At 42.6% G+C, this 22,468-nt stretch overlaps 1 protein-coding gene and 1 long non-coding RNA gene across 6 annotated transcripts in view; one reads left to right on the top strand and one right to left on the bottom strand.

Annotated features, from left to right (window-relative positions):
- Window positions 1-22,468, bottom strand: part of Ccpg1 (cell cycle progression 1) — a 32,403-nt gene that overhangs the window by 1,166 nt on the left and 8,769 nt on the right. For 2 of the 5 annotated variants that reach the window (XM_031343043.1, XM_031343040.1), the window contains exons 2-8: window positions 18,248-18,316; window positions 16,388-16,508; window positions 16,004-16,080; window positions 13,785-13,986; window positions 9,154-9,405; window positions 5,123-5,244; window positions 1,526-2,922 (exon numbers count right to left, since the gene is read on the bottom strand). In XM_031343043.1, the coding sequence (XP_031198903.1) occupies window positions 1,526-2,922; window positions 5,123-5,244; window positions 9,154-9,405; window positions 13,785-13,986; window positions 16,004-16,080; window positions 16,388-16,508; window positions 18,248-18,307 (2,231 nt within the window). In that variant the 5' untranslated portion in view covers window positions 18,308-18,316. Of the gene's footprint in view, window positions 1-879; window positions 2,923-5,122; window positions 5,245-9,153; window positions 9,406-13,784; window positions 13,987-16,003; window positions 16,081-16,387; window positions 16,509-18,198; window positions 18,317-20,084; window positions 20,193-22,468 lie in introns of those variants that run through there. The other 3 variants (XM_031343041.1, XM_031343042.1, XM_031343044.1) reach the window with 3 other exon arrangements.
- Window positions 20,238-22,468, top strand: part of LOC116071932 — a 2,793-nt gene continuing 562 nt past the window's right edge. Inside the window, exons 1-2 of the long non-coding RNA XR_004111241.1 lie at window positions 20,238-20,362; window positions 21,682-21,799. This is a non-coding gene — a long non-coding RNA (uncharacterized LOC116071932). The remainder of the gene's footprint in view (window positions 20,363-21,681; window positions 21,800-22,468) is intronic.

Raw genomic sequence — 22,468 nt, 5'->3', positions numbered from 1 at the left:
CTTGTTTGTCACTCTATATTCTTCTTGCTTAGCCTTCTCTCTAACCAGCACAGATGTCAGTGTCCCCTGCACTAGACCAATGGGGACTGGCTTTGAAGGGAGTAGAAATGGCTGTGTAACTACCAACCCGTCCTATCCAAGTAAATGTCAACAAATACCTCCAAAATCAATTTGTTTCTGGTTCCTCTTGCTTAGAGCTTCCTTCTGGTATTCTGAGTAATATCAATAGCCAACAGTGAAGTCATTCCAGATAAACCTCTAACACTTACTCTCTACTTCCCTTCACAAGATATAACTGTCTCACTATATGCGTTGTTTATCTTGACTGCTCCTCAGTACCTTCGATGACCTCATTCAGACTCCCATCAGCTTCTCATGTGCAAACAGACCACCACAGTCGGTTTCACACCTTGCCAATCAACCCTCTTTGCTGCTGCCAGTCATCTAAAGAGCTAGGCACCATTCCACCCAGTGACAAGATCCTTCAGAAATTATCTCACAAGACAGATGCTTCAGGACAAAATGGGGACCTTCCTGAGTCATCCCAGCTCACCTGTTTCTGTAAAGTAGTATGTCTTCATTTCTCCGTAGCTTTGCAAATGACCTTCCATTCCAGGGAGGACCCTTCTCTATCCGTGTACTAACCCTCACTTCTCTTCCAAAGTTAGTTTCAAAGCAAGTTTAGATGCAAGGTTACTTCAACATGAAGATTTTCCAACCATCTCTAGACTGCCTGAGGCCACTCCACCTTCATGTCTCCCTGCACACCTAACTCTTGAACAGCAAGTTGTTGTTCACGTTTCCTCCAAGCAGCCTCCAGCACTGCTCATTAAAGCACTAGACATCTGCTTCAGGAACTGAGGACATCAGAAACCAGTCTCATTATTTTATAGGCACACTGCATTTATTCATAAAGATGGAACTTGACTCTCAAAGGTAAACAGACATTTACAGTTACAAAATCAAAAGCTGAAGGACAACAGACACAGTCTTGAAGAACATTATGGGGCTCTGTGGCTCCTGAGCATCCAGCACCCTTCTCAGTAGTAACCCTGCATGAGTACTCCTAAACTCAATAAAAATGACAGTGATTACAGGTGGGCAGCTCTATATGACCCGCGCTTCACATTAAAGTCTTTGTTTCTAGCTTTCTAAGTCAAAGATTAAAGAGAAATAATTTTACTTAATTATATAAACTATACTGAAAGAAGCTAGATTAGCTCAACTAAGTATATATATATGTGTATATATATATATAAGTATATATATAGTCTTTAATTTTTAAGGTAGAAATTCAATCATTTGTTCAAGTCTAAGTGATTGACATGGATTTTTTTCAGTCTGCAATAGTTATAATTTTAAAACTCTGTCTTTCAGTTTATTCTGGATTTCATTGGCAATAAAGCTTGTCTCTTACAAACGGTAACCTTCCAAAAAGCTCAAAGTGTTAAAAAATAAAATAAAATGCTATGCACTGTATCACTGTTAGAAGCTATTATAGTAACATGGTTTTATGTAAACCGACCTGGGTCCGAATGGAAGGGCGAAAACATGCCCAAAGTGTCTATATATACATCCGTCCAACTTCTCCAAATTGTCATCCTCTACTTGATACTCCTTTATGCTCTTAAGGTAGCCTTTCACATCATCAACAAAGTCGGTGAAGAGCTTCTGGTCATGTCTAAAGACACCATCCAGAAAAAACGGGCTGATAAACTGGTCCAGTTCTTTCCAGTGGTGAAAAGTCTCCAGCTCGTTCAGTAAGTACCAGTGGATCAGCTGTCTAAAGTCATTCATCCTCACAGGACTGGCTTTAGTAACAGGGCTAGTGGATTCCTGTCCCCCACATTCAAACAGACCTGAACAAACCCTTCTGGTGGGATGGGTGCCTCTGCAGTCAAGCCCAGCCTTGGACGTGTATGAGTTTGCATTCTTTCTCATTTCTTCAGGGTGACTGGGCTTTCCTCTGCCTCCATCCCTCTGTGCAGAAGGGCCCCTGCAATTCTGGTTTTGGTTTGGTGCCTCCTGCTGTGAGTACGCAGAATAACTATAGCCTGTTCTTGGCTTTTCGGTTGCTGCTTCTTTTGGCGCCCTGAATCTCTTACTGCCCTTTTCACCAAAGATATTCTTGGTAGTGTCTTTGAACTGTCGAAAAGTGGATTTGACTGAATCTGAGAACTTTTTCAGATTTTCCTTCACAGCTTCCTTCGCCTGTTTGATTTTTTCTTTATGATGTCTCACAAACTCCTTGGTAGAATTCTTCATAGCATCAAATGTTTCCTTAACTGTCCCTAGAAATGTCTCCTTCGACTTGCTCTTCGCCCTGTGGCTTCCTCTGCTTCCTCTCTTCCTCCCATCCATCTCCTCCTTCCCATGTTGATCCTTCGCCTCGACGTACAGTCTCTCCCACAAATCGGAGCGCTGCTGCTCAAAGGTGAGCTTCTGCGCCAGCTCAGCAAGCCTCTGTTTTAACAGCACGACTTCCTTCTCTTCAGTTTGCACACTAGGAGAATCTGCACGGCTCTGTGCCTGGCGAGGGACCAACTGCTCAAGTTCTGCCTGCAGAGCCATTGCTGTGAGCTGTTCTCTCTCCAGGTCCCTTTTCAACATCTTTGCTTCCTTCAAGAGAGTCTCCCTTTCATTAAGGAATCTATTTGTTTTCTGTTTTTCCACTTCTAAGTACTGCTTAAGAACCTGGTTTTCCCTAGCTAACTGAGTACTGGTGCCTCTGTCCTCCAACAACCTGATCTGCTCCCTTAGCTGCCGCAACTCTTCCTGTGATGAAGCCAGGGCTGCTGCTTCCTTCTCCAGAGATATTCGCAAATACTGGTTTTCTGCAGCAAGGTTCTTCTTCTGAGTTTCAAAGGTAACCTTTTCTGATTCAGTAACGGTCCAACACCTCTCAAGGCTTTCTTTCAATGACTAAATTTTTTTTTTTAAATGAAAGAGAAGAGAAATGTTAAGTGCTTGAAAGTTCAATCTAAATCCTTAATCATGTAACAACCATACCCTTTACTGCCTATGTGTGTGTGTGTATGACCATGTGCACAAATCCTTTGGGTATGGCTAAATGGCGTTAAAAATTGAAAAATAAATGCTCAATGCCACTTGCAATATATTCAAGAGGCTTCTCATTCTTAAAGAGAAACAGAAGGTAAAAGTGTCACATGGAAGAAAATGAGTAGCAGGCAGGCATGTCAAATCAAGAACACTGTTGAGAAAGGAAAATTGAAACTAGAACAAGTAGGCATAATTCAATATGTCTCTAACAGCCTAAAGGCCACAGACTGACTAACAGACCCAAGGCCCCAGAGTCCGTGCACAGTGCTGCATACAGACACATCAACAGATCACACCCTTAGCTCTACGAGGGAAGCCCTCCCATCTTGTTACCACAGTAGCTGTCCTGAAAGGTGCCTACAGAGTTTAGAGAACTAACATTTTATTCTATTTATTCATTTATTTTCAGAAAGGGCCTCTCTATATCACCCTGGCTGACCTATCACTCATTCTTTAGACCAGGGTGGCCTCAAACTCAGATCTGCTTGCCTCTATCCCACCACACCCAGCAACTAAGAGATTTTAAAGTTAGTTGCATTTGCCTCCTGTAAGTAATTTGTATATTTATATCTCCATATCCCCAGACTCAGTACTGATGAGAATAAAAAAATATTCAGGGTCTGGAGAGATGGCTCATAGGTTAAGAGCACTGACTGTTCTTTCAAAGATCCTGAGTTCAAATCCAAGCAACCACATGGTGGCTCACAACCATCCATAATGAGATCAGATGCCCTCTTCTGGGGTGTCTGAGGACAGCTACTGTGTACTTACATATAATAAATAAAACAAATCTTTAAAACAAATATTCAGAAAGCAGCATGGCATGGCAGTAGCCATCTTTAATCCCAGCACTAGGGAGGCAGAAAAGGCTGCCGTGTCAGCACAGAATCTCATGGAAACATCTCTGCACACAGAGGACAGCCTGAATCCTACTAACATAGGTAAGTACTTTCCCATTCTTAAAGAGAAATGGAAGGTAAAAGTGTCACATAGAAGAAAATGAATTCAGAAATAAACAAAATAAGTAATAGAGTTTTATACGTGAGAAATAACTGAAATAGTTGTTTCCCTAAGTCATTAATCTTCAGAAAAAAAAAAAAGAAAGAAAGAACAGATTTAAAAGTATAGCTTGCAGGCTGAGCATGTGGCAGTGGCAAGTGCTTGCCTAGCGTGTGTGAGGCCTTAGCTCAATCCTCAGCACTGCGGCACATACACACAAAACTGTTGTTTGCAAGCCTGATTTGCTGGCAGAGGTGCCTGCTGCCAGACCTGCCGACCCGAGCTGGATTCCACAGGACCAGCACGGTAGATCAGAGAACTGACTCCTGAACGTGATTTTCTGATTTCCACATTTATGCCATGCATGCAAAGTGCTTTGTATGTACATACACACATAGATCAGTTTTTTAAAATCTTTGAAGTTAGATACTTGGACTAGAACTAGATCTGCTAGCCTTGCAAAGTTACTTAGCCTATCTGAACCTCTTTCTGTTTATAAAAAGATCCCTCAAGACTGCCAAGAGAAGGAAGTTACATTGATGCATGCCAATGTGTGAAACAGGTATAAAAGTACGAAACAACTTAACACTACTTTTAACGTTTTTACTACATTTGTGTGTGTGTGTGGGTGTGCATGTGGAGGTAAGTGGACAGCGTGTGGTTGTGGGAATCTGTTCTCTCCTGTTACCATGTAAGGCCTGGGGACTGAACTCAGATGCTCAGGCCTGGCAGCAAATGCCTCTCCCTGCTGGCCCAGCTCTCTCATCCACTACTCTTCATTGTAACAACACCTAACTACTTCACTGCTGGCCCACCTCTCTCATCCACTACTCTTCATTGTAACGACACCTAACTACTTCACTGCTGGTTTCTACTTTTCTTCTTCTTTCTGAGGCAAGGTGTCGCTAAGTAGCACAGGCTAGTCTTGAACTTGGCCTGATTCATGCTGCCTAGGTTCTCAAGTGCCAGGACAGGATTACAGTGTGTGTGTGTGTGTGTGTGTGTGTGTGTGTGTGTGCCCTCACACCTATTAGTTATTTTTCAATGTTAAATTAATACATACCTTGAAGTCTAGAAAAGACTCTTGTTCCTGCTTGCATTGTGAAAAATAATCCTTCACACCATTCAGCTCATCTCCATGTACCTTTCTGACTAACTGCTGACGCTTCTGAATCTGGATTGTGCCTGAAAGGAAAAACCATTACAGATAACGTAACTGCCGCTATTCAAAAATGCACAACACATGCGGCTTACACTAGCTCTTTAACCTGGGTAAGGACATTCTACTCTAAAACATTCATGGTGTCATTCCTCAAACAACACTGGATGCTAATGCATAGGACAAGCAGGTTAATGATGCAACTTAATTCATTCAGCATGCATATAAGAACATTTAAGTAGTTCACTACCCTTCCAAAGAAAAACACAGACCACTCTAGTAATCCACCTTCCCCCCAAAAAAAACAACTTCTCATCTTGCTATACCAACAGCACTTAGTTTTGAGAACACTGAAGTAAAGTGTTTCAATCTCTTTAAACAGAAAAATAAGCCCTCGGTGGAGTTATTTTCCTACAGGTTAAGTGTCAGAGAAAATGAAAATGTATGTTTCTTAATAATTTGCCTACAGGCTACAACTCAAACACTGAAATATAACACAGGAAATAACTAATTATAAATACCCATCATTCTCAAAGACAATTTTCTATTTTACTTATTTATTTATTTATTTATTTATTTATTTATTTAGAGACAGGGTCTTAAGTCTTCTAGGATAGAGTTCAACTCCCTATTTACCTGAAGATGATCTTAAACTCTTGATTCTCCTGCCTCTACTTTTGTTTGTTTGTTTGTTTGTTTGTTTTTATGAGATGGGGCTTTTCTGTGTAACTGTTCTGGCTGTCCTGGAACTCATTTGTAGACTAAGCTGGACTTGAACTCACAGAGCTCCACCTATTTTGCCTCCTGAGTGCTGGAATTAAAGCTGTGTACCACCACCACCACCCTGGCAAAGAGGTCTTTTGTTTGTTTGTTTTTGAGACTGAGTGTCTTGCAGACCAGGCTGGACTTGAATTAACTAAGAACTGGAGAATGATCATGAACAACTTCTTCTGTACCTACCTCTAGGGTGCTAGGATTGCACCAATTCCTAGTTTTTATGTTGAACCAAGACTTGAACCCAAGAGTTTGTGCATGCTAGGCAAACACTCTACCAAGAGAGCTACATCCCTTCTACTTTTTAAATACTGAGGTTACGTTTTAAAAATTATATACACATACTATTTTGGGAGAGGGACATATGCATGCCATGACACAAATGTGGATGTCAGGGAAAATTATAAGAATTGGATCCCTCCTCTCCCATGTAGACTCCGGGATCAAACTCAGGCCATCAGACTTGAAAGTAGCACCCTTACCCATGAAGCTATCTGACAGACCCTCACAGCCAAATATATTAAGAATTCTGCAATAGGGCAAGGGCAATGGAAGAGCCTCTACCTACCATCCGCAAAGCCCTCAAAACCCAGTACTAGGACAATTCCTTCATATTTGACCTTAAATTCAAAATGTTATTTTGCCAAGACAAGCTGTTTGCATGCTCCTACTACATGTATCATACATGAAAACAAAACAAAACAAAACAAGACAAAGAACACCACTAAACCAAAAAGCGTATCTGGCCCTAGTGGGCCTGCCTGCCGGTACACGCTGAAGTTTAAACAGAAGATGTAAAAATCCCTTTAATTCCTTCTCCAGGTCTTGAAACCACGTTTGAACATCACTTAACAATCTAGGAGTGGGGAATTCAGTTGGGTTGTAGAAGACCTAGCACATCATCTAACTACTTCACTGTCTCGCAGGACTCTTCCACTAAGGAACCATTTATTTCAAATGTAAAGCAGCTAGCACACTTCCTGAATTGTTGACAGACTACCAAACTAAAACTCTAGGCTGGAAACCCCCAGTGCCTTCTCACCTCTTCCTCGTTCCTTCACTCTAATCCCCAAGGCCTGCCTTTAGCACCAGTAAACAGATTACAAAACCCACAGCAGTTCCATCTGGCCACTAGCTTCTTTTATTTTTACCTCTTTCTTTTCACTGTTTTTTTTTTTTTAACTGTTGTTTTTAGTTGCTCCATAAATCAAACTTTCTCACTCAACATCCCAAACTGTCTTCAGACACCAGAAGAGGGCATCAGATCCCATTACAGATGGTTGTGAGCCACCATGTGGATGCTGGGAACTGAACTCAGGACTTCTAGAAGAGCAGTCAGTGCTCTTAACCACCGAGCCATCTCTTCAGTCCCCTTAGAGACATCTTTTATCTATAATCTAGGTAAATTTTGTTTCCAAACAAGGTTATTATAGAGTTCCCATTGCAGGAATGGTCTACTTTCCCTCCTGCCTGTCATAAGCTTACTAAAAGCCCATTTAAAGATGACTGAGTAAGTTGATATAGCCACGGATCTCAATGTTTCTCTGTACTGCATAATTTCTCATCTAGTTCTACTTACACCCTCAAATTGGCTGGACAACCTGTCAACACCTTCTACCTAAGTGTAGAAAGATGAGCAAGGACAGAGAAGCACTTCAAACATGAATTTGGTGTTAGCTTTCTTATAGATTATTTATCCTCTCTGCTAATTTTTATCTTTTTCCAAAAGTTCAGATGCACTTTTAGAATCTGAATCGTGTCAAACAGCTAGAGTACAATGTGTCACTCTTTTGCTTTCTCTTCTAGTACAGACAGGAAACCCCAGTTATTCAGAGTCAAGACTGGCTGTGTTCTAGTAGATTGTTTCTATCACATGGCTGCTTATGGGTACAGATCTCAGAGAATGGATGTTAGCATGGAGCTCAGTGCCCAGCACAGGCCAATGTCCTGCCCTGTAAGTGAGAACACTGAGAGGTCACTGAATCAGTGCTCACACTTATGTAACTCACTTCAGGATTCCCACACTGTGATAAGGCAAAGATTAAAATGTATAGGAAGGAAGATAGTGTGTTAATTTTGTTAATTTTGTTTTAAAAGGACTGTTCTAAACTCACATTTCCAAAGTCATGCAAATTGTGAGATTTTAGTCATCTGTATTAATATTCAAGTTAATAACCAATTCTTGGCTTTTAATAGAAAAAAAGATTTTAGACCTTTTCCCTTGTTTCCTTCATTTTTACCTGTAGGGGGGCAAAAATACACTCAAAACCACTGAGAAAATGTGTGCCTCAGAGCACATTGCTGAGTAAGTACTCAGGACACACACCGACAGGCCTCCCCATGAGCCCAAACACCACCCCAAGCTGAACAAAGGAAACATCATTCAGTAACTTTGACTTTAGCAAGTATGGACTGCCCTGTCATTTTATTCCAATATCACGCTCTATTAAATACCCTTACCACATTCATGAAAGAACGTATTATTGGAAAGAACTATTAAAACAGAAAATTGAAGTATAAGTTAGGTAGACCAAGAAAAGGAATAAATCTAAAAGTAGTTTATATAGGCAAACTAAGATTTTCAAATTGCCAGGCATGATGGCATAGACTTTTAGTCCAGCACTTGGGTGGTTAAAGACTGATGGAGCTCTGAGTCTGAGATCAGCCGGGTCTACACAGTGAGTATATGGGTTTGGTGCAGGAGATTGACCTCTGGAAGAATAGCCTAGCAAGTGCGCTTAACCACTGAGCCACCTCCCCACCCCCAACTTCAGATTTTTAATCTCGTCTTCTTACTTAAAAAAAAAAATACATAGCACAAATATGTATGTTACTAGTCCTTACTTATACTTGAGATTCTGATGGTATAGGAAGCTGGTTGGAGACCAGCTTGATCTTGTCTTAAAAAAAAAAAGGAATGTTGATGCTTTGCTTTAGAACAGGCTATCTCAAATTCTGAAGACTCAGCAATCCCCCACTCCCTGAGTAAAGGAGCTGACTATAGGGACAGGCCCAGTGCCCACCACTGACCGTTTCTCGCCATTCTGTCTTGCTGCTGTAGGCAAGTAGCTTCTGCACACGTGTCTGCAAACACTCACCATAGAAATGCCAAATCCCATGCTGATGGCGATCACCAAGGCCAGGTGTCTGCAGACACTCACCATAGAAATGTCCAAATCCCATGCTGATGGCGATCACCAAGGCCAGGATAACACACTTGTTGAGACCACCACTGAAGTGGCGTTTACTTGGCTCCTTGGAGGGCTCGTCTTCTGGCTCAGCGAGTGGAAGCTCCTCGGATTCCGAGAGAGATGCGGCTTTCTTCCTGTTACGGCGGCGTCTAGGAGCAGGGCTGGCCTCGTGGCTGCTGTCATCGCTACTGGATTCCCCATCACTAGGCTGAGATGAAAAGACTAGTTTAAAAAGAAAAATGTTGATATTTAAGTACACATTCTCAGAAAAACCTTGCCAGTAAATATGCCAATAATCAATGCTAGCCTTTAACATGAAAAAGCCAGAAAGAGAAACACACACAAGAACACGCTGTTCATTTACCAACACCAAACCAGACCTAAGCAGAAACAAATATTTCAGTTAAGGAAAAAAGAAACCCTGTCTTTTCATTCAACTTCATTGCTTCTTGAGGGGACAGGAAATATGAAGTACTTCCTGGTCTCTTACAACAGGTCCCTACCCCACCATGCAGGTCCGAGCACCACACACAGTTCACAAAGTTCCTGAAGTCAGGTGGGCCCCTCCCTTCCACTGCTGCTCTTAACAGGTTGAGGATTGCACCCACTAGTGAGTATGTCAGCCAGAGAGGAAGTGACACAACTGCTCTCCCCCCTTGCTAAGGTGCAGTCTGTGCTGCTCCTTCACAGGAAGAAACAAAAACTGCACAAAAACATCTCCAATCCAGGAACAATCCCTTGGAGATATCATTGGCAGCTTCTTGCACATGTCATTCCTTAATTCTATCCCATGTTTCAATGAATTATTGACAAGAAAACTTAGTGCTAATCTCTAGAGGCCAGTTAGAAGGAAAGAGAAGATGTGAACTTGAATTTAACAGAGCTCCAAAACAGTACACACTCATGCAACCAAAAACGCCAGCCTTTTAGAAAGCAGGCTGTCCATGCCACAGAAAAGCTGGTGTCTACATCAGGCAATGCTTTCTAAAGATCGAGTGTGGAGAATGTAGGTCATGTTCACATGACAACAGAGACATCATCACTGCAGAATGAACATATCCTAATGCTTAGTGACATGGGAGTCACTGAGGGGTCACTGTGTGGTGACCTCATGCCCCTCATGCTTAGCATGTGTCTGGTTATTCTTGATCACTAGTTCTCCCAAGATGCCACTGCCTCAGCTGTGAGGTCCATTTCTTAGATAAAGAGAAAGAGAGGAAGACTTAAACCAAGCATTACACGATATAAAGGCATCCAGATCAGGGCTGGGATACTGAAGTAATACCTTCTGACAGAAGCGCACTGTGTCAATGTAAAAGGCAAACTTTTCTCCAAATCGCTTAAAAATGTCTCCAAATCTACAACGCATATTGCCTTCATATATATATGAACAAACCACCTCATAGATATTAATAGTCATTAACTACCTAATGCTTCTATCTTTACCTCATACATGTAATGGTGGAAATATTGGATTTCTAAATTTCCTGTCCAGCATAATTTGGTCCACAGTGTAAGCAGCAAAGCAATGCAGAGGCATGCAGTAAGCTTAGCCAGCCTGCTTCTGGGCTCTTTCAGATCAAGACTGTCTAAAGCACTCAGCATGTCAATAGTAAATGTGACTAGCCCAGCTCCAGAAGCCACTCAGCTCAGCTCAGCTCAGCTCAGCTCAGCAGCAGTCACTCCACCTTGGAGAGCGAGCTGGCTAGGAACACGTAGTCTCAGCTGATCATCCCATCCCCTTATGCATTCAGGAATCTTCCACAGCTTCTCCCACCACCTTTCTTTTGTGAATAAACAGGAAAAAAGATGTAGAAAGCTTCATTACAAATAATAAAGGAAAAAATAAAAATACAACTTTCACCAGTTAACACTGTTATCTATATGAGATTAAAATCCAATGACTCTCATTAGAAACATACACAAGAACTTCACTACAGCAATCGCCTTCACCTTCTGGGTAGGAGGGTTGGTTGGCCAATGGAAGGTAGTAGTTTTCTTAAACAAACAAAAGCTGCATATCTATTAGAATCACACAAAAACATGAAGCTGAAAAGCTGTAAGAAAAAAAGAATCGGAGAACAGAACGGAGTAACTAAGGCCTCACCCAATGAGGCCTGGCTGTGTAGCTTTTTCAGTGCAGCCTAAAATTTACCATTATTTTTAAACATTGTCTTTTTTTTTTTTTTTTTTGGATTTTCGAGACAGCGTTTCTCTGTGTAGCCCTGGCTGACCTGGACCTCGCTCTGCAGACCAGGATGGCCTTGAACTCAGAAATCTACCTGCCTCTGCCTCCCAAGTGCTGGGATTAAAGGCATGAGCCACCACTGCCCGGCAAACATTGTCTTTTTACAAGCAATTTTAATAGGATGGATTATAATTGGTTAAAAAAATGCTTAAATTGGGTGTGGCCATACACACCTGATCCCAGCACTCAAGAAACAGAGAGAGGTCAATTTCTATGAAGTTGAGGCCAATCTGGTCTATAGCCAATTCCAGGCCAGTCAAAGATACATTATAGGACCCTATCTCAAATTAAAACACACACACATAAACACATACACAACACACACCCTTAATATTTCTGTTAACTAGTTCTGAAACATTCATAGATCTTTCAAAGAGGCTATCAAGCCAGAACCCTGGGCTTTCAGGTGCAGTCTCCATCAACAGCACGTGCCCTTCAGCTACACGCCTACCAGAGTCCATGCTTCTTAAACCAGAGGCAGACAATTATAAATGGATAATAAATATATCGAAAGGGCAAAAACTAAACATGATGGAATTGAAAAACTCAAAAGGAACCTAACTGCACGGAGTGTGTGAAGGCCTTGACATCTGGGTACCTGTTGAATTCCAACTTTTTAGAAATACAGTCACACATCTGTATCTCAGGCTCAACAAAGGATGGATTAAAAATATTCAGAAGACATTCCTTCTGCTCTGAACACATACAGACTTCTTATTACCATTCCCCAACAACTTACATACATAACACTAACGTGTCAGACATGAGTGTTACATGGAGACAGGATGTGGGTGTTTTGTGACATAATCCCAGATGAAGCAGGCAGACTGTCAAATCCAAGGCTACTCAAGGCTACCCAGTGAGGTCCGGGACAATGTGGAGATACTATCCCCAAACAAACCAACAAAAAAGCCAAGAAACGGGGCTGGCAAGATGGCTCAGTGGGTAAGAGCACAGACTGCTCTTCCAAAGGTCCTGAGTTTGAATCCCAGCATCCACATGGTGGCTCACAACCACCTGTAATGAGACCTGACACCCTCTTCTGGTGCTGTCTGAGACAGCTACAGTGTATTACGCCAGAGCGAGAAGGGCCAGAGCGAGCGGGGCTGGCAGAGGTCCTGAGTTCCATTCCCAGCAGCCACACACATGATGGCTCATGGCCACCTGTTCAGCTACAGTGTACTCATACACATAAAATAAATAAAGTAAATCTTAAAAAAAAAAGCCAAGAAACACATGAGGCATTATATTACCTTAAATTGGTCATTGTTTGATTCTGGCTGTCAAATGTATACAAATTAATAGAAAAATATAAGGAGCTAATCCAAACTATATATTCTTGGCTTTTCAACAGATTAGGAAGTTATTAAAACAGCAGTTCTAAATGGAGTTACAGGTCTCCACACTCCGACTTTAAATGATCACTTTGGGTTAATTAATAGAACTGAGTTAGCTACAGGCTTCTTTAACATTTTCTAGGACCTTTATGTTCAAGTATTTTGTGTCACATTGAAAGATACTACATGTTCAGAAACCAGAGGTTAAGAATTGTAGAAGAGCGGGGCGGTGGTGCACACGCCTTTAAACCCAGCACTTGGGAGGCAGAGGCAGACGTATTCCTGAGTTCTGAGTTCAAGGACAGCCTGGTCTACAGAGTGAGTTCCAGGACAGCCAAGGCTACACAGAGAAACCCTGTCTTGAAAAAACAAAAACAAACAAACAAACAAAAGAATTGTAAAAGAGGCTGGGTGGTGGCACGGGCCTTTAATCCCAGCACTCAAGAGGCAGACATAGGCAGATCTCTGAGTTCAAGGCCAGTCTGGTCTATAGAGAGCAAGTTCCAGGGCAGCCAGGGCTACCAAGAAAACCTGTCTGGAAAAAAATTGTGGAAGTTGGGAATGATGGCACTTGCCTGCAAATCTGCAGGCAAAGCCTAGGCTACACAGCGAGTATAAAAACAGCCAGAGTTACAGAGCTAGACCCTGCTATGCTGCAATCAATCAATCAGATATTAAAAGACAAATGCACCTTTTAAGGACTCGAGACTTTAATAAACTCAATGTAGCAGACTGCTTACCTAGCATGTGCAGTATCTGGAGCTCAGTCCCCAGTATACCCCTACACACACACACACACACACACACACACACACACACACACACACACACACACACAAGTAATGTGTCAAAGAAAGAACACTGAGCTCAGCTGTAAGGGCCAGGAAAACACTGTAACAAATTTTATCAAGATTTTCTTGAGTTTCAGAGAAATTATTTAAGAAATTGAAAGCCAGATCTGGAAAAGAAGCCATTAAATAAGATGCCAGAGGTTCGCTGCTGCCACAGCTCCATACCGGGTTCCGGCTGGCAGAAGGTGTACTGGCTGCTGGAAGAGGAACCCATGTGAAGGTCATCTGAGCTGGGCGCTTTTTGAATAATTCTAACTTCCTGGATCCCCATTTCTTCCAGCTTAGGAGGTTCAAGTGTAACAATATCCGAATCGTCACTAGTAGTTCCAAAATAGACATTGTCTTCAGGCAAAGTTGCTTCCTCCACCTACAGAAGCAAATTTTACAGGCAGTAAGCTCATTAAATTTTGGTGTTTTAATAGGCAGTAAGTCTTAAATTTTCTTCACAGTTCAAAATATAAGACACTTAGTTCATTCTTTTTGTATTCTCTCCCCCCCTTCCCTTTTCTTTTCAATACTGGGGATGGAGCTCAGGGCCTTGTGCATGCAGTGCTTCGGATCTACCACTGGACACCTCCCCTAGCCCTTAGAGACAGCGCGATTTCTATCCAACAGTAAAGGATTATGCAATCACAGGCTCACTTTTTTTTAAACTGAAGACCTCAAAGCCATCCATAATGCTAAGACTTAGATGAGATGACTGTCTCCTCCCACTGTGCTTCAGAAACTGAAGAGACTGCTCAGCCCTGCTATGACCACAGGACATGAAGAATCCACTTACTTCAGTAGTCCAGAGTTTACTGGCACAAAATAGTACTTCCAGGGAGTACGTAACAGACTGATTCAACAGCTAGGCAATGTACTACAGTCTGAATATGTCCCCTAGAATTCATTAAAACTTGGGCTAGAGCTGGGTGGTGGTGGCACATGCCTTTAATCCCAGCACTTGGGAGGCAGAGGCAGGCAGATTTCTGAGTTCGAGGCCAGCCTGGTCTACAGAGTGAGTTCCGGGACAGCCAGGGCTATACAGAGAAACCCTGTCTCGAAAAAACAACAAAACAACAACAACAACAACAACAAAAACCTTGGGCTAGCACATGCCTTCAATCTCAGTACTCAGATGGACCTCTGTGAGTTGGAGGCCAGCCTAGTCTACTTGCTGAGTTCTAGGACAGAGGGGCTATGTAGAAAGACCCTGGAAACAAAACAAAACACCAACAGCAACTATGAAAACTCAATGAGCTGAGGAGATGGGGAGGATGCTGTCTGAAGAGCCACACAGCACAATGCCATTCGGCCATTCCCTTTCTCTGTCACCCAAAGACATTGCATGTTTTCCCTACAGAGAATGTAGCCAAAGGTACAATCACCACACACCAAACCAGTTACTAGCACCTTCTTCTTGGATTTCCCAGCCTCCAGAACTGAACTATAACTTACTCGACAGCAAGACCTCTCCACTCTGGACCACCTCATCAACACTGAGGGGTTATTTACTTCTGTATCTGTTTAAGTTCTGCACATGTCTATCTGTTCACCGAGGCCAGAGGAGGGCATCAGATCCACGGAGCTGAAGTTACAAATGTTTGCAGAACACCCAGCTTATTCCACCAGGTGTGGTGAGATCTGAACTCAAGCTCTTAGGATTGAGCCGCAGGTATTTGTTGCCACTGAGCCATGTTTCCAGGACCTTCCAGAAAAGAATTATTCTTTATGTTACTCAATCTCAGCAGGAAGGGACTACAACGCCATGGAAAGGCTGGGCGGTGGTGGCACACGCCTTTAATCCCAGCACTTGGGAGGCAGAGGCAGGCAGATTTCTGAGTTCAAGGCCAGCCTGGTCTACAGAGTGAGTTCCAGGATAGCCAGGGCTACATAGAGAAACCCTGTCTTGAAAAACAAAAACAAAACAAAAACAAAAATACCACGAAAAGATTATGCAGCCAAGTAGCTATATTAAAAGACAACTGTAACAGCCAATATTTAATTTGTTATCAAATGTAAGTTAACCTTCATTTTAGACTTTCACTCAGTAAATTATGAATATGATTCAAGAATTAAATCTACTTCCAAAAATAATCACAATGTAGATTAAAGGAATAGTTTAAACTATTCTAAAAGTAGCTAATTAGATTAAACTAGCAGATAGTCAGAAGGGTTAGAAGAGTTTCTTGTCTTCTAGTCACAGTCAGCTGAGAGGGTGACCTAGGGCCATAGTCTTGTTTAGAGTCCTGTTCTGAAACCCAAAAGAAGTTAGCTTTAACCTTAAAACTGAGAGATTTTTTTCACTAGATTTTCTTATAATTTAGGTAGGAATAGAATGCTTAGCTATAAACAGGAAAACAGTGCTTATCAAATATCCACAGAATGGAATAAAAGTTTACCTCAACTGCTGACTTGGTTTCTCTCATTGATGACAACATGGTTCCTCCCATTGGTGACACACTGTTTGTGCTGCTTTCTGGTATAAAACCAAAATCAACGTCGTTATTTCTTTTGTTGAAAACACTCTAATTGTACAGCCTACATATCATTAGTCCCTCTGCTCTTGCTAACAAATTTAATTACTTATAAGTGGTGAAGGAACAATTTCACACAGGGAATGTAACTCACTACAGGTTCTCAGGTGCCAGCAGCCTGCTAACTATTCTGAGATACTTGCTGGCAGGTTTTCGACTTAAACAAGTCCACTGAATGAACATCTTGCCAATGGCAATCAAAGATGATACCCCCATCTCCAGAAAAAAAAAAACGGGAACTTAACTTACCTCCAATTCCATGCCCCACATAAAGACCGTGCAGCTCCTCTTGTTCTAATAAGGAACATTCTAGAGTCAGTCCACAGTTGTCACTGGCTGTGGCAGAATTCACGATCTCTATATCAGAGCCCTAGGGGAAAGTGGTAATTATTAATTTAGCTATTTACTCCCTAAGACTGGATTTGACTGATGATATGTAGAAAGTTCCAGATGCTATCACACTCTAAACAGTATCTATCCTGACTGGCTTTGTTCAACTCAGTCTATACAGGCCTGCAGGAGGAGGATTGCAAAATGGAGCCATAGACTTCAAGTCAATGTCAGGTGAACACAGGATGACTGTGCTATTTGGTGAGACTAAAAGCCAAACCCTGAGTCCTGCATGTCTGCACTATGGGGTTGGAGAGAGCTCAGGAGTTAAGAGCAGTTGTTGTTCTTCCAGGACCCAGGCTTGATTCCCAGTACCTACATGATGGCTCACAACTTAACTCCAGTCCCAAGAGAATCACCACCCTGTTCTGGCATTCTCAGGTACTGCATGCACATGGTATGTGAGACCAGGGGACCACTTGGAGAGTGGGCTTTCTCCTCCTACCCCGTCAGTCCCAAGGACCCTCCTCAGGAAGTCAGACTTCACAGCACCCGGGCCATGTCAGTGGCCTCCTCTTTTGATAGATGCTGCTTTGTAAAAGACATGACTAAAAAACTGTTCTAAACCTTTAATTATCACAGTAATTATTTCTATATACCATATAAACATCAAGTAGCAATTAAATGCCTACAACACAAGCACTTGGGAGGTGGGGCAGAAGACTTCCATTTGGAGGGCAGCATGGGTTCCACAGTGAGTTTAAGGCCACACTGGGCTACATTGGGACCCAGTCAAAAAAATCAAATCTCATGAAGTAAGAAATACTTACACCAGGCGGTGGTGCACGCCTTTAATCCCAGCACTCAGGAGGTAGAGGCAGGCGGATTTCTGAGTTCAAGGCCATCCTGGTCTACAGAGTGAGTTCCAGGACATCCAGGGCCACTCAGAGAAACATTGTCTCAAAAAACCAAAAAAGACATAAGAGTGTAGTTGTTCCAGGCAGCACTTGACCAAGAACTTTGAGGCCAGACCATCAAAGGTAAGGAAGTCAGCTAGAATAATGTAGAAGATTCCAGCTATGGTTTTCAGCAGTACCCAAAATCCTGGATGCTACTCTCTGGAGAAGTAGCATACTCTAGATTATGAACAACTGCTGTCCTCCACACATATAAATCTAAAATACATATTTTTTCTTATTAAATTCTGCACTTCATTAAAAGAGGGGGAGCGGGGCTGGCTATGTTCATGCCTCTAACCCCCGTACCTGGGAGGTTGAGGCAGGAGGGCTGCCCTGAGTTTTAAGCCAGCCTACGTGACAGAAGGAGACTTTCTCAAAAACAAAACAAAAGCCAGGCACACTAGCACACACCTATAATCCCAGCTCTGGAAGAACTGCTGTGAGGCCAGTTCTGGGCAGCCACAGCTACACAGTGAGGCTTTACTGTCTCAGTACAACCAAAACACCCTGCACCCTGACTGTGCTGGCACAGCCATCAGCCCGGCCTATGGAGGCAGAGACAGGAGGATTCCAAGTTCAGGAAGATCAGCATGAGCTGCACTCCAAGACCACCTAGGGCAACTTATTAAGACCCTATATCAAAGTTTTGTCTGTTTTAAAAAAAACTAGGGCTATATGTAGCTCAATGGTATTTAGTAGCCAAATTTAATATGGGTGAGAAAACAGCCAACTATAGACAAAGGAAGCCACGCTTACCTAGAAAATACTGACCTTCATAAAGTAGTTTCTGTCACAGCTAACAACATATCGGAGAACATACCTCATGATTGATGACAGTCCAGCCACAAGATGAGTCACTGTCACTGGAACTTTCAGACATTTTTCAGGTCTACAATATAAGAACATACAATGAAATATGGAACACATATTAAAATGTCTGTAAAACCTCTACCACACAGCATAAAACCTCCAGGTAAAAGTGAGACTACGGGCTGGAGAGATGGCTCAGTGGTTAAGAGCACTGACTGCTCTTCTAGAGGTCCTGAGTTCAAATCCCAGCAACCACATGGTGGCTCACAACCATCTGTAATGAGATTGAATGATCGAATGCCCTCTTCTGGTGTGTCTGAAGACAACTACAGTGTACTTCATAAATAAATAAATCTTTAAAAAAAAAAAAGTGAGACTACGCCACAGGTTTTCCATACTGACCATACAGCTGCACACTTACAAAAATAAACCAAATTGCTAAGCTGTGGGAACCCTCCTGAGCTAAAGCAACCTGCTCAGCTGTGCTTCTGCAACCAACAGAAGTTATATCTGAAAGTGAGGCATGCCTAGGATCCTGCTGGCAAACGGTAATTGGACCAGACAGCAGCAGTGAAAGTCTACTTTCAACCAGCAGTGAGCTGTGAAAAGCCTCAAAGGGCGGGGCGGTGGTGGCGCATGCCTTTAGCCCCAGCACTTGGGAGGCAGAGGCAGGCGGATTTCTGAGTTCGAGGCCAGCCTGGGCTACAGAGTGAGTTCCAGGACAGTCAGGGCTACACAGAGTCCCTGTCTAGAAAAAAGAAAAAAAAAAGAAAAGAAAAGAAAAGCCCCAAAGGCCAAGCTCAAAAACATGAAAGTTTTAATTAAAATAACTATTATCAATACCTCAATTGGTTTTATAAAGGGTGGTTTCAAACCTAAGACACACGGAGAATGACCTATTTTGTCCTGAAGCAGCACCCTGCTCAGTGCTGCCTGGTCTGTCTTCCATCTGGAAAGCCTTTACATTGTCACCCCATACTAGCTAGCCCAGGCTACCCTTGAGATTATCCACCTCTTTAACTAGCTTCTGGCCATGCACAGACACTATCAAAGTGTTGGATCTAACCTAAAGGTTGTGTTTCCAACACAACTGTATCCAGGGGTTGGGACATAGCTCAGCTGGTAGCATGCCTAGTTGGGTTTCATTTCCAGCACCATGTGACCTAAACATGCTGGCACCCATCTGTAATCCTAGCATCTGAGGCAGAGTCAGAAGGATCAGAAGTTCAAGGTCACTCTTGGCTACACAGCAGTAAGTTCCAGGCCAACCTGGTATTTAAGACACACTTAAGAAGTTGCCCCACCCTCTGTTCTGCTCTAAGAATAACTAGTCTGCAATGACCTTCCCAAGGCTCCTGGACAGCATGGCACCCTTCAATTCCAGGGCTCAGCACTGAGAAAGCTGAGGTGGGAGAGCTTCCAACTGTAAGCCAGCGGAGGACAGACAGCAAGTACTTGGGTGGTAGGTGGTGGGGGGTGGAGGTGAAAGGCAGGAGAGAGAGAAGCAGGTAGGCTCCCTTAAGCATCAGCCTCCATAAATTCTGTTGGTTTTAGCCTGCAACACTGGCACTTGGGTTCTATAGTATGAATTTGTCTCAAAATAACAAAAACCATGTTCGGCAAGGGTAACTCAAGGGCTTCCGGGCATAGTTGTGCATGCCTTTAATCCCAGTATCTAGGAGGCAGAGGAAGGAGGATCTCTGTGAGTTCAAAGCCAGCCTGGTCTACATAGTGAGTACCAGGACATCAAAAACCACACATTGAAACCCTGTCCTGTCTTGGGGAAAAAAAAAAAAGAGTAACACAACACTATTAACACTCCTCACTAACCACAACAAACAAGTTACCTGGTAAGATGTTGCCCTACATTGTCCCTAATGAGCTACATTTTACTATAAAGAAGGCAGGGTTTCCATTTCCTTATCTTCTAGAATTAGACATGAGTGAGAAGAATGGGGCACTATTATCTCACAATTCTGTGATTCTAAGCAGAACACAGACTGAAGTGAAAGCCAAGTGCTGCTGGGCTGTCCATGAATCTACTTGGATGGCTGTCCAGTATCTGACTGAATCAGGCCTGTAATCCCAGCTATTCAGGAAGCCAAGGCAGAACAACAGGTTTAAGGTTAGCTTAGGCTGTAAGTGTGGGTTCAAGGTTAATCTGAGTAACTTTGTGGAGTTTTTTCCCTTTTAAAATTCTCTTTAAGTATTTTTGCATGTGTATGTGTATTGTGCCTGCATGTATGTGCATCACATGCAAGCTTGGTGCCCATATAAGTCAAAAGGTGTTAGATTTCCTAGAACTGAGTTACAGATGGTTGAGAGCCACAATGTGGGTACTGAGAACCAAACTGGGGTCCTCTCCATGGGCAGCAAGAGTTCTCAACCACTGAGTAATCTCTCTAGCTCCTCTTCTTTAAAACTTCCATCCATTACAAGCTAATATAAATGAGGTTTAGTGGTGTGATGTGATTAGTGGTACAGCAACTGCTCCAAATGTATCTGATATTAGGTTCAACCCAATTCAGTTTGAGCATTCAAAACAAGTTTTTAGGGGGGTCGGAAAGTAGCTGAGACATGCCACTCTACAGCCACTGTTAGCCTAAATCTTGCTATGTAAACTAAGCTAGCCTAGAATTTGGAACTTTACTGCATCAGCTTTCCCAGTACTGAGGCTATGTTACTTCTAACTCTAATTAAATAGCTGTGTTAATTATAGGTATTCTTTGTGCTTATGTATGTTCATGGGTGCACATGTCTATATGTGTCCCTGAATGCATGCACACACATAAAAATGCCAGAGAACAACAGTGGCAATTATTCCTTGGTTTTTTTTTTTTTTAAGACAGCTTCTCTTAGGGATAGTCATGTACATCTTTAATCACAGCACTCAGAAGGGACAGGCAGATGGATCTCTTTGAGTTTGAGGCCAGCCTGGTCTACCTAAGCTGAGTTTCAGGACAGTCGGGGCTACAGAGATTCTATGTCAAAAGAAACATGCCAAGTAGGCTAGGCTGACTGACCAGCTAACTTCAAAGATCTGTCTGACTTATAAACAAACATGTGCTGCCATGCCACTTTCTTATATAGAATCTGGGTACCAAATTCAGGTCCTCATGCTTACCTGACAAGTACCTTAGTGACTGAGCTGGAGACAGACCCTTGCAATGTAGCCCAGGCTGGCCTCAAACTCATAAGCCTCCTTTCTTCATTTCCCAAGTTCTGGGATAGCACGGGCTTGTCACCAGTCCCAGCTAGACATATCACATTTTCATTTTATTTGATAAAATTACTGCAGGGGTTTGAAAGGTAGATTATGTAAAATGCAAATGGCTTATTTTTTTAAATTGAGAAAAAAATGAAACTGGCTTATTTTTTTTTAATTGAGAAAAAAATGAATGTTGTGAAGGCTAACATGATTATGTATACTTTATTCCCATCAAGTGTTTGAGCCCAGACTCAAGGCTAGTCTGGCAGCCCAGCAGAACCTAGTCTTCTTTATCCTGAGAAGCAGCCAAGCATGGTGGCTGGGCCTGTCATCCAGCTCTGCTCCCAACCAGAAGTAAGAAGACAGACTATGAGACCAGCCTGAGCTGGGGACTGAGACTCTAACTCAAAAAGAAAGAGAGGAAGAAAGAAAGAAAGAAAGAAAGAAAGAAAGAAAGAAAGAAAGAGAGAGAGAAAGAGAAAGGAAGGAAGGAAGGAAGGAAGGAAGGAAGGAAGGAAGGAAGGAAGGAAGGAAGGAAGGAAGGAAGGAGAAGGAAGGAAGAAGGAGGGAGGAGGGAGGGAGGTAAGAAGGAAGAAATTAAAGAAAATGGAGGGCTGGCGAGATGGCTCAGTGGGTAAGAGCACTGATTGCTGTTCCAAAGGTCCTGAGTTTGGATCCCAGCAACCACATGGACTTCTGTACTTTTGGAACAATGGGTGTGATCTAGATCTTGTGGTGTCCATGATGGTCATAAGGAGCTCAAAATCTACTTTGGGAATTCTTTGTCTGAAAGGATATGTTAGAAAGTAGTTCATGATTTACGGGCCATCTATCTGGCAACTGGTGGTCAGAAAAAAGATAGCAGTAAAAGATGGATATGTGGCATAGGATTGTCATTGTAGAATTCAGGAGGCAGAAAATGGAGGAGCAACACAGTCCAAGGCCAAGGGGCTCTACACAGGACATGCATTCCACACCAGCCAATATTACGTGGCTACAGGTTTCAAGCAAGAAAAATGCATG

Source organism: Mastomys coucha, unplaced genomic scaffold (genome assembly GCF_008632895.1).
Source record: "Mastomys coucha isolate ucsf_1 unplaced genomic scaffold, UCSF_Mcou_1 pScaffold23, whole genome shotgun sequence".
Classification (NCBI taxonomy): domain Eukaryota; kingdom Metazoa; phylum Chordata; class Mammalia; order Rodentia; family Muridae; genus Mastomys; species Mastomys coucha.
This window is presented reverse-complemented; position numbering and strand designations above follow the sequence as displayed.